Consider the following 13013-nt stretch of genomic DNA (forward strand, 5'->3'; position numbering starts at 1 on the left):
GAAACATATGGTATCACCACACACAGACACCCAGAAACATATGGTATCACCACACACAGACACACAGAAACATATGGTATCACCACACACAGACACACAGAAACATATGGTATCACCACACACAGACACACAGAAACATATGGTATCACCACACACAGACACCCAGAAACATATGGTATCACCACACACAGACACCCAGAAACATATGGTATCACCACACACAGACACCCAGAAACATATGGTATCACCACACACAGACACCCAGAAACATATGGTATCACCACACACAGACACCCAGAAACATATGGTATCACCACACACAGACACACAGAAACATATGGTATCACCACACACAGACACACAGAAACATATGGTGTCACCACACACAGACACCCAGAAACATATGGTATCACCACACACAGACACACAGAAACATATGGTATCACCACACACAGACACACAGAAACATATGGTATCACCACACACAGACACACAGAAACATATGGTATCACCACACACAGACACCCAGAAACATATGGTATCACCACACACAGACACACAGAAACATATGGTACCACTCCAGTTGTGTTGATCCTCCCTTCACATTAGACAGGTTATTACATGTTATCATGTTTGCCTTATCTTTCTCTTGTAGATATTTACCTTTGGCTAAAATCTCCTAAGTCCTGTCCTCAGCACTCTGTTCCAGAGACTGGGACTCATGCTGCATTGTCTGTCCCACACTTTCACACCCTCCAACTGACCCTGAATGTGATGTGAGTAGGGACTTCAGGTCTTACGTTCTGATCATATCAAAACATCTCAGATCCCTTCAATCTAGGCATATTTGACAGTATTATGAAATGTACTGTACATATCTAGAAACAAGGCCACGAGGGCAATTACATCAAATACTGTTTAAAAGGACAATCTGCAGTTGCTACATCCATTTCTGGACTTACAGAATAACTTATACATTAGTGATATGTACCTATTGATTGTTGAAGAATACAGAATAACTTATACATTAGTGATATGTACCTATTGATTGTTGAAGAATACAGTATAACTTATACATTAGTGATATGTACCTATTGATTGTTGAAGAATACAGTATAACTTATACATTAGTGATATGTACCTATTGATTGTTGAAGAATACAGTATAACATATAAATACATCATAAGTTTAGTTCAACTGTCGTACCCCATCACAACCCAACATATAACCTTGTTTTACAGAAGCTCCCTTCTGTCTCTGAAAGGGGATTGCACTTTTCCAGCACCACCATTTGTTATTGTTTCAACTTCTGATTGACGCTTGAATATAAATGTACATACAAAAAATAGATGACATGTTTCGAATTCTAATGAAGAGAAGAACTAGATTACATTGAGTTTATGGAATGCTTGGAACACGTTCAGATTGACCCGTCGTCTTCAACTCTTTTGCTCCTGTTATTAAATTGGCGGGTGGCAGCATTGTTCCATCCCTGACATACCAGGTAACCATTTCAAAGGCTTTCCTCTGTTTTTAAAAGGACTCTTCTCCTAGTTAGTTATTGAAGGTTCTGTTGTGCTCGGCAGAGGAAGACACTATAAAGGCCCTTACAGATTTCGCTAGAGATAGTGAGAAAAAGGTAGTGAGAGAGCAACAAAAGGTCTAGTCAAAGAACTTCCTCTCTGTCTGTCTCTGCAGTGTGTGTGTGTGTGTGTGTGTGTGTGTGTGTGTGTGTGTGTGTGTGTGTGTGTGTGTGTGTGTGTGTGTGTGTGTGTGTGTGTGTGTGTGTGTGTGTGTGTGTGTGTGTGTGTGTGTGTGTGTGTGTGTGTGAAAAAGAAGACCATGAAAACCAACATTTGTGTTTATCTTTACTCGCTTTTAAATTTAGGATACTTCTCTTCTATTCTATTCCTTCCAGTCGTAACTACGTGAGAGGATCCATAACGATCTATATCATCAACCTGCATCGGTCGAGGAAGAAAATCAAGCTGGCGGGAACCTTACGTAACATGACTGTCCATCAGTACCTGGTACAGCCCTATGGGACAGACGGACTACACGCCAGGTCTGTAGCAGTCCACTGGGCACAGACGTCAATTCAATGTCTATTCCACATTGGTTCAACGTATTTTCATTGAACTGACATGGAAACAACATTGATTTAACCAGTGTGTGCCCAGTGGGAGGGGTCTGACATTCACACACACACACACACACACACACACACACACACACACACACACACACACACACACACTCTCCTTTCTACTGGTTTTCATGGTCTTCTTTTTCACACACACTCCATTTCTATCTTTCTCTCTCTCCCTCCATTTCTCTATATTTCTCCCTGTCTCTATATATATCCTGCTGATCATAGACAGATGGCTACACAGACAGAGGGCTACACAAACAGAGAGCTACACAAACAGAGAGCTACATAGACAGAGGCCTACACAGAAGGAAGGCTACACAAACAGAGGGCTACACAGACAGAGGGCTACACAGACAGGGGGTTACACAGAGAGAGGGCTACACAGAGAGAGGGTTACACAGACAGAGGGCTACACAGACAGAGGGTTACACAGACAGAGGGCTACACAGACAGAGGGCTACACAGTCAGAGGGCTACACAAACAGAGGGCTACACAGACAGAGGGCTACACAGACAGAGGGCTACACAGACAGAGGGCTACACAGACAGGGGGTTACACAGACAGAGGGTTACACAGACAGAGGGCTACACAGACAGAGGGCTACACAGACAGAGGGCTACACAGACAGAGGGCTATACAGACAGAGCAGAGCTTCATGGAATGCTTGTTTTCTGATCAAACATCCACACTGCTCTATTAATAGAGTATCCTGTTCCATATACTGACCTGACAAGACACACACACACACACACTGACCTGACAAGACACACACACTGACCTGAAAAGACAGACACACACACACACACACACACTGACAAGACACACACACACACACACTGACCTGACAAGACACACACACACACACACACACACACACACACACACACACACACACACACTGACCTGACAAGTCCAACTTACAGGAGAGAGACAGAGAGACCTAGGTTACCATAACAAAGCTGTCCCTCTAGCTAACTTCAGTCATCTCTATGGGAAACAGGGTGGGGGATTCTCCTTCAATCGGGAGGATTTGGGATCTCTATCAGTGAACCATGTGGCTCTACTAAATAAATCACAACTTTAAATGCTCAAGCCTCCTGTCACGATCGTCTTCTGGATAGACAGTGGACCAAGGCGCAGCATGTGCAAAATACATCTTCTTTATTTTAAGAAGAGAGAAAACAAACAAGAAACGAACAACTATACACAAAATAACAAAACTGACGACCGTGAAGCTATAAATACAGATAGTGCTGACACAAACACTACACATAGACAATTACCCACAAACAGCTAAAGCCTATGGCTGCCTTAAATATGGCTCCCAATCAGAGACAACAATAACCAGCTGTCTCTGATTGAGAACCAATTCAGGCAACCATAGACTTTCCTAGACACCTATACTAAACACTAACCCATCTACTCTACTTAACCCCCTAAACCATACAACATCCTAGACCACAGGTGTCAAACTCATTCCACGGGGGGCCGAGTGTCTGCGGGTTTTCGCTCCTCCCTTACACTTGATTGATGAATTAACATCACTAATTAGTTAGGAACTCCCCACACGTGGTTGTCTAGGGCTTTATTGAAAGGAAAAACCAAAAACCTGCAGACACTAGGCCCTCCGTGGAATGAGTTTGACACCCCTGCCCTAGACAATACAAAAACACACAAAGACAACCCACCCCAACTCACGCCCTGACCAACTAAATAAATAAAAGAAAAAGGAACAATAGGTCAGGAACGTGACACCTCCGTAAACCCTTTATAAGGCCTAGACTTTATTTGCCTTATCCATTATTATTATTATTATTATTATTATCATTAAATAGCCTATCTAAAAGAGTCTTGTTAAACTACGTAGAATTGCAGGAAATTAGTGTCAAAACAACATAATAGTCCTAGGTACCTCAAATATTTAAAAAAATAATAATAAAAAAAAATGTTTTCATATAAGAAAATTGGGCCTTAGGGGGAAAAGTTTGGGGACCCTGCTAGGTCAAGAAGATCATCAAGGAACTCTAACAACCCGAGCCACGGCCTGTTCACCCCACTATCATCAAACAGCCTTTCTTAAAGTATGGGTCGCCCAAGGTGGGACGCATACCTGTTAATGGTGAGTCGCGAGGTGTCAGAGTACATTTACAATTATTTAATTAATTACAGGAATTGATTTTGGCCAAGTGCAACAGCACTCTCTGTTCAGTCCGCTCTCTGCTTACAGCTTACCAGCAGTGTCTCTGCTCAGTTTGGCAGCTGCGTGAGAGGGAGGTCCCCGTGTGCTTCACGGTTCAACAGATCTATTTTCGGCAGTTTTCTTGAAGATCACTCCGCGACCCACACGCTGCAGTGCTGTTGTTCAGCAGCAGATGATGCGCTGTCAGTCACTGGTTTGTAATTCGCATTTGCCATCACTCACCGCTGTCATCGGAACGACAAGCTAGCCACAAGTTCTGACTCAGTTCACTTGTCATTAAACGCAAATACAGCGATGAGTTTCTCGCTCTTTGTTTCATACAAACTTTGAGAAATAACGCGGAGCACAATTTGTTTTGTGCAGGGAAGTGCTTAATAATGAGTCTCTCAAAACGAACAAATTAAAACGACACCATTCACAGCATGGTGGTAAACCCAGGGAATTATTTCAGAACAGGGCAGAATACTTCAGGAAGCAGTGCTTTGACAGTGGAAAAGTAAATCAGCTAGAAGGGCATTGTTGTAATTGTATAATAGGGAAGTAAGTTACAACTCATAGTAGTCGATGTGAGTTTCTCGTTCAAACAATTGCCTGGCCTTGTACACAGCTAATAGCTAACATTCGCCAAAGCAAGCTAGCTACTGATAGTGCAACCCTAGTAACAGTACAGATGAAGATGGGAAAAAACCTTGCTGTTAAAATACAAGCAATAATTTTTAATCTGAACTGGAATACACTGAAAGACGCATGATGCTTTTTTATGCTGAGAAACTGACTGAGAAAGCAGTAGATGTTCTGATCCAGTTTGGAACCACATACCTGTGGGAGTCAGGGTTCTCAACTGTCAAAAACTGAGCCCAGAATAGACCTGCTTGTTGAAAACTTCCACCAGTCACACACCTCTCATTCGGGACTGTGTGTGTGTTTTTTATGGTCTATGTCTGTTTGATGTGATCAATCAGTTTATTCCAGTGATTTATTGTATTTATTGCTTGGGTCCCAGGAAAACACAGAATTTGTCATTTGGGTCCCAGGCTGAAAAAGTTTAAGAACCCCTGATCTAGAAGGCAGAGACAGTACAGATGCATCAAAGCTGGGACCGAGAGACTGAAAAACAGGTTCTATCTCCAGGCCATCAGACTGTTAATCAGTCACCACTAGTCGGCCTCCGCCCAGTACCCTGCCCTGAACTTTAGTCAATGTTACAGGAGTGACTTCCGTCTGACCACTCTACCATATAGACTTGATTGGTGGAGTGCTGCAGAGATGGTTGTCCTTCTGGAAGATCCTCCCATCTCCACAGAGGAACTCTGGAGCTCCTTAAGAGTGTCCATCGTGTTCTTGGTCACCTCCCTGACCTTCTCCCCCGATTGCTCAGTTTGGCCAGGTAGCCAGCTCTAGGAAGAGTCTTGGTGGTTCCAAATGTCTTCCATTTAAGAATGATGGAGGCCACTGTGTTCTTGGGGACCTTCAATGCTGCAGAAATCTTTTGGTACCCTCCCCAGATCTGTGCCTCGACACAATCCTGTCTACGAGCTCTACGGACAATTCCTTCGACCTCATGGCTTAGTGTTTTCTCTGACATGCACTGTCAACTGTGGGACTTTATGTAGACAGGTGTGCCTTTCCAAATCATGTCCAATCAATTAAATTTACCAAAGGTGGACTCCAATCAATTTGTAGAAACATATCAAGGATGATCAATGGATACAGGATGCACCTGAGCTCAATTTCGAGTCTCATAGCAAAGGGGCTGAGTAAGGTATTTCAGTTTTTTAAATTATTTTATACATTTGCAAAAATGTTTTGCTTTGTCATAACGGATTAATGTGTGTAACAAAAAATATATATATATATTTTAGAATAAGGCTGTAATGTGGACGCGACCAATAACATTTTATTTTATTTTAATTTGATACAGTGTAGTGGATGGTAAAAGGACAAACGTTCAAACCTCCGTGGTTGAGAATTGGCCATAAAATCCGATTAGCATAATAGCTTTGTCATGGTTTATTGAAATTGATAAGGCCTTGATAAGAAACATCTGCTGGTACCAGAGGCCTTCCCAGAGGGGATGTTCTGGTCTGATCTGGTCTGCTCCCCTAGAGCTCTCTGGGCAGATTAGCTGTTCTATTAGTTCCAGTGGCCCTACACTCCATTCACCCCTTTTTCCCTCTCTTCTTTTGCACTGTTACTGGCAGAAGCCCCCTCCACCGTTCCATATCAGTGACACTGCTACACTCCTTCTGTCCACATTCACCCATTTTCTCTTGCTTCCTTTCTCTCTCCATTCCTGGCATCGATTACACTTGATTATCTCTACACATTCATCCTTCTTTTCCTCTCTCCTCTCCACGTCTATCCCTGTAATGCCCCCAGTCCCTATCAGTAGCTCTGTTGCACTTGCTCTCCACATTCACCTCTTATTTTCCCCTCTCCGACCCTTCAGCTGTCTGTCTGGCAGTAATCCATCCTTCTCTCGGCCTCTCCAGTCTAAGCTCAGACTGTTATTCAGATACAAGGCTGATCCTTCAATAACAGCCTAATGAGTGAGTGTGTGTGTGCGTGCGAATGCGTGTGCGTGCGTGGGTGTGTGGGTGTGCTGTAATAACAGATGTTTTATGATGAGGATGTGTGAGTGGTGTTACAGGCGATTATAGTGGTGCCTAATAGAACCGTAAGCAGTGTCTCATTCTAGACTCTAACTGCTGTTCTAACTGCTTCCACTGACCACAGACAGGGCAGTGGAGACTTTTATTCATGTTTGAGCAACTCCAGATGTCTATAAACATGACTAGAACTCAACAGCCGGCCCTATAGACTGTATATATGTCGCTCTGACCATACGAAGTAGATATGTGCTTTTCAATCTCTAGATTTTCCAATACAAAGTGAAATGAACAAGTGAAATGTTACAAAAGTTCAAGGATTATTTGAAATTGAGGCTAACCAGTTGTGGGAAAGAATGTAATCCATCGAATGCCCCAAAATGACCTTTCGTTTTCCTTTACATATTGGTCTCATTAAATCTCAAAAATCAGCGTTCTCTGGTTCCCATGGAAATATCTAGTTCTCCTTTCCCATTTGGAGCCTATGGTCTCAATTAGGTCCTCTCAGTCCTAGATCACAGTGTAATTCCACCCTCCTTTCTTATTTTGTGTTGCTTTATTTAGACAGTGTGAAAGAATTGTGGTGACAGGTCAGGAGGAGAGAGAGTAGGGACGTGGCCACAGGGCTGTGATGTGTGCCTGTAGTGATACCACCCACAGTCAACGCTGCTGTTCTTTTATATGCTGTTGATTTAACCGTGCAACCATGACACTAACCATTTTATATTTGTAAATACAGTTATACTTGACATAGCACATTCATAATCTATACGGTAAATCCTATTGTGTACATTACTTTGCATACTACCTTCTTCTAATTACTTGATACTTTTATTTGACTTTTTTATTGTTTATATTGATTATTGTACTGCAATGTTGAGGGAGCTAGCACGCAAGCATTTCACTGCACCTTTTATGCATGCTGTTAGCTGTGTACATGACTAATTAAAGTTGTCCTCACGTTTTCCATGGAATATGGAAGGATTGTTATCAAATAACATTGCGGTGAATTCAAGGGGCAGTCCGAACTGGACTGTAATCTGGGTCTCTACGATTGTTACTGTAGTCTAACAGTGTTGGAGTGAATGTTAGGTGAAACTTATTGACTTAAAGAAAAAGGTCTATTCAGGGTCTTGAGCGTACAGTAGGTTGATGTGAGCGTACAGTAGGTTGACGTGAGCATACAGTAGGTTGACGTGAGTGTACAGTAGGTTGATGTGAGCGTACAGTAGGTTGATGTGAGCGTACAGTAGGTTGATGTGAGCATACAGTAGGTTGATGTGAGTGTACAGTAGGTTGATGTAAGCGTACAGTAGGTTGATGTGAGCGTACAGTAGGTTGATGTGAGCGTACAGTAGGTTGATGTGAGCATACAGTAGTTTGACGTGAACGTACAGTAGGTTGACGTGAGCATACAGTAGGTTGACGTGAGCGTACAGTAGGTTGATGTGAGCGTACAGTAGGTTGATGTGAGCGTACAGTAGGTTGACGTGAGTGTACAGTAGGTTGACGTGAATGTACAGTAGATTGACGTGAGCATACAGTAGGTTGACGTGAATGTACAGTAGGTTGACGTGAGCGTACAGTAGGTTGACGTGAGCGTACAGTAGGTTGACGTGAGCGTACAGTAGGTTGACGTGAGCGTAGAGTAGGTTGACGTGAGCGTACAGTAGGTTGATGTGAGCGTACAGTAGGTTGACGTGAGCATACAGTAGGTTGACGTGAGCGTACAGTAGGTTGACGTGAGCGTAGAGTAGGTTGACGTGAGCGTACAGTAGGTTGACGTGAGCGTACAGTAGGTTGACGTGAGCGTACAGTAGGTTGACGTGAGCGTACAGTAGGTTGACGTGAGCGTACAGTAGGTTGACGTGAGCATACAGTAGGTTGACGTGAGCGTACAGTAGGTTGATGTGAGCGTACAGTAGGTTGACGAGAGCAAACAGTAGGTTGAAGTGAGCATAGAGTAGGTTGACGTGAGCGCACAGTAGGTTGACGTGAGCGTACAGTAGGTTGATGTGAGCGTATAGTAGGTTGATGTGAACGTACAGTAGGTTGACGTGAGCGTACAGTAGGTTGACGTGAGCGTAGAGTAGGTTGACGTGAGCGTACAGTAGGTTGACGTGAGCGTACAGTAGGTTGACGTGAGCGTACAGTAGGTTGACGTGAGCGTACAGTAGGTTGACGTGAGCGTACAGTAGGTTGACGTGAGCGTACAGTAGGTTGACGTGAGCGTACAGTAGGTTGACGAGAGCAAACAGTAGGTTGACGTGAGCATAGAGTAGGTTGACGTGAGCGTACAGTAGGTTGACGTGAGCGTACAGTAGGTTGATGTGAGCGTATAGTAGGTTGATGTGAACGTACAGTAGGTTGACGTAAGCATACAGTAGGTTGATGTGAGCGTACAGTAGGTTGACGTGAGCGTACAGTAGGTTGACGTGAGCGTACAGTAGGTTGACGTGAGCGTACAGTAGGTTGACGTGAGCGTACAGTAGGTTGACGTGAGCGTACAGTAGGTTGACGTGAGCGTACAGTAGGTTGACGAGAGCGTAGAGTAGGTTGACGTGAGCGTACAGTAGGTTGACGTGAGCGTACAGTAGGTTGACGTGAGCGTACAGTAGGTTGACGTGAGCGTACAGTAGGTTGACGAGAGCAAATAGTAGGTTGACGTGAGCATAGAGTAGGTTGACGTGAGCGTACAGTAGGTTGACGTGAGCGTACAGTAGGTTGACGTGAGCGTACAGTAGGTTGACGTGAGCGTACAGTAGGTTGACGTGAGCGTACAGTAGGTTGACGAGAGCGTACAGTAGGTTGACGTGAGAATAGAGTAGGTTGACGTGAGCGCACAGTAGGTTGACGTGAGCGTACAGTAGATTGATGTGAGCGTATAGTAGGTTGATGTGAACGTACAGTAGGTTGACGTGAGCGTACAGTAGGTTGACGTGAGCGTAGAGTAGGTTGACGTGAGCATACAGTAGGTTGACGTGAGCGTACAGTAGGTTGACGTGAGCGTACAGTAGGTTGACGTGAGCGTACAGTAGGTTGACGTGAGCGTACAGTAGGTTGACGTGAGCGTACAGTAGGTTGACGTGAGCGTAAAGTAGGTTGACGTGAGCGTACAGTAGGTTGACGAGAGCGTACAGTAGGTTGACGTGAGAATAGAGTAGGTTGACGTGAGCGTACAGTAGGTTGACGTGAGCGTACAGTAGGTTGACGTGAGCGTACAGTAGATTGATGTGAGCGTACAGTAGGTTGACGTGAACGTACAGTAGGTTGACGTGAATGTACAGTAGGTTGACGTGAGCGTACAGTAGGTTGTCGTAAGCGTACAGTAGGTTGATGTGAGCGTACAGTAGGTTGATGTGAGCGTACAGTAGGTTGATGTGAACATACAGTAGGTTGATTTGAGCGTACAGTAGGTTGACGTGAGCGTAGAGTAGGTTGACGTGAGCATATAGTAGGTTGACGTGAGCGTACAGTAGGTTGACGTGAGCGTACAGTAGGTTGACGTGAGCTTACAGTAGGTTGACGAGAGCGTACAGTAGGTTGACGTGAGAATAGAGTCGGTTGACGTGAGCTTACAGTAGGTTGACGAGAGCGTACAGTAGGTTGACGTGAGAATAGAGTCGGTTGACGTGAGCGTACAGTAGGTTGACGTGAGCGTACAGTAGGTTGACGTGAGCGTACAGTAGATTGATGTGAGCGTATAGTAGGTTGATTTGAACGTACAGTAGGTTGACGTGAATGTACAGTAGGTTGACGTGAGCGTACAGTAGGTTGACGTGAGCGTACAGTAGGTTGATGTGAGCGTACAGTAGGTTGATGTGAGCGTACAGTAGGTTGATGTGAACATACAGTAGGTTGATGTGAGCGTACAGTAGGTTGACGTGAGCGTACAGTAGGTTGACGTGAGCGTACAGTAGGTTGATGTGAGCGTACAGTAGGTTGATGTGAACGTACAGTAGGTTGACCTGAGCGTACGGTAGGTTGATGTGAGCGTACAGTAGGTTGATGTGAGCGTACAGTAGGTTGATGTGAGCGTACAGTAGGTTGATGTGAGCGTACAGTAGGTTGATGTGAGCGTACAGTAGGTTGACGTGAGCGTAGAGTAGGTTGATGTGAGCGTAGAGTAGGTTGACGTGAGCATACAGTAGGTTGACGTGAGCGTACAGTAGGTTGACGTGAGCGTACAGTAGGTTGACGTGAGCGTACAGTAGGTTGACGTGAGTGTACAGTAGGTTGACGTGAGCGTACAGTAGATTGACGAGAGCGTACAGTGGGTTGACGTGAGCATAGAGTAGGTTGACGTGAGCGTACAGTAGATTGATGTGAGCGTATAGTAGGTTGATGTGAACGTACAGTAGGTTGACGTGAATGTACATTAGGTTGACGTGAGCGTACAGTAGGTTGACGTGAGCGTACAGTAGGTTGATGTGAACATACAGTAGGTTGATGTGAGCGTACAGTAGGTTGATGTGAGCGTACAGTAGGTTGATGTGAGCGTACAGTAGGTTGATGTGAGCGTACAGTACGTTGATGTGAGCGTACAGTAGGTTGATGTGAGCGTACAGTAGGTTGATGTGAGCGTACAGTAGGTTGATGTGAACGTACAGTAGGTTGATGTGAGCGTACAGTAGGTTGATGTGAGCGTAAAGTAGGTTGATGTGAGCGTACAGTAGGTTGATGTGAGCGTACAGTAGGTTGATGTGAGCGTACAGTAGGTTGATGTGAGCGTACAGTAGGTTGATGTGAGCGTACAGTAGGTTGATGTGAGCGTACAGTAGGTTGGTGTGATCGTACAGTAGGTAGATGCATGATGTAGGAGTATTTGAGTTTGCTGGATTTAGATAGCTACAGGTTGTCTGGGTCTCTCAGCACTATGCATACTGCACATAGTGTACTGCTCAGTACTGTCGGCCATGTTTCTTTTGGGAGAAAATCAGTAGTGCTGCCTCCCCTTTCTAGAGGATTTAGCTTTTCCACACACACACACACACACACACACACACACACACACACACACACACACACACACACACACACACACACACACACACACACACACACACAGAGAGATACATCTATATCCAGGAGCTGCTAAAGGACCAACATATGGAACCATTAGAGGAGTTTAATGTAATTTACATTCCCCCCCTTTCTCTTTCTATCTGTTCTCTCTATTTATCTCTCATTCCACTTCCCTGCTCCCCAGGGCCTTGAACTAGCTAACAGAAATCCTGTGATGAAGGTGTTAGTTAAGATTCACATTGGGGTTCTGAGATCAAGGGAGAGAGAAAGTGAGAGAGAGAGGTTGAGAGAACAGACACCATTGCAAATACAACCCATATTTATTTATTTTCCCTTTTGTAGTTTAACTATTTGCACATCTTTACAACACTGTATATAGACATAATATGACATTTGAACTTTTGTGTAATGTTTACTGTTCATTTGTTATTGTTTATTTCACTTTTGTTTATTACCTATTTCACTGGCAACGTAAACGTACATTTCCCATGCCAATAAAGCCCCTTGATTAATTGAGAGAGAGAGAGAGCGACATAGAGAGAGAGGGAGAGACAGAAAGAAAGAGAGAGAGAGAGAGAGAGAGGGGGAGAGACAGAGAGAAAGAGAGAGAGAGAGAAAGAGAGAGAGAGAGAAAGAGAGACAGAGAGAGACAGAGAGAAAGAGAGAGAGAGAGAGAGAAAGAGAGACAGAGAGGGAGAGACAGAGAGAGACAGAGAGAAAGAGAGAGAGAGTGGTCAGTCTTTAAATCCCTGTGGAGGTGGAGGTGTGAGTGTTCAGAGTGATGGAAGAGTTCTGTACGGCGACAGGGTGCGTGTAAGTGTGTACTTACTACCTTTATTAGACCAACAGTTCTGTTGTTCAGAACAACAACATAGTTGTCTGATGACTCCAACGGAACGTCTCCCAATTAGATGTTGCCAGAGCCACATATTTAGATTAATATATGACTCTAAGTGTTGTTTTTCCCCTGAGAAAAAGTTGCAAAATTGTCTTCATAATTTTTCCTTATTTATAATCGTGTAATT

At 44.2% G+C, this 13013-nt stretch overlaps 1 protein-coding gene across 1 annotated transcript in view; it reads left to right on the forward strand.

Moving 5' to 3' along the window:
- LOC129859787 (inactive heparanase-2-like) overlaps positions 1-13013 on the forward strand; it is a 110629-nt gene that overhangs the window by 96441 nt on the left and 1175 nt on the right. Inside the window, exon 11 of the mRNA XM_055929907.1 lies at positions 1920-2066. Within this exon, the coding sequence (XP_055785882.1) occupies positions 1920-2066 (147 nt within the window). The remainder of the gene's footprint in view (positions 1-1919; positions 2067-13013) is intronic.

The sequence above is a fragment of the Salvelinus fontinalis genome, chromosome 1, assembly GCF_029448725.1.
Source record: "Salvelinus fontinalis isolate EN_2023a chromosome 1, ASM2944872v1, whole genome shotgun sequence".
In the NCBI taxonomy this organism is placed as follows: domain Eukaryota; kingdom Metazoa; phylum Chordata; class Actinopteri; order Salmoniformes; family Salmonidae; genus Salvelinus; species Salvelinus fontinalis.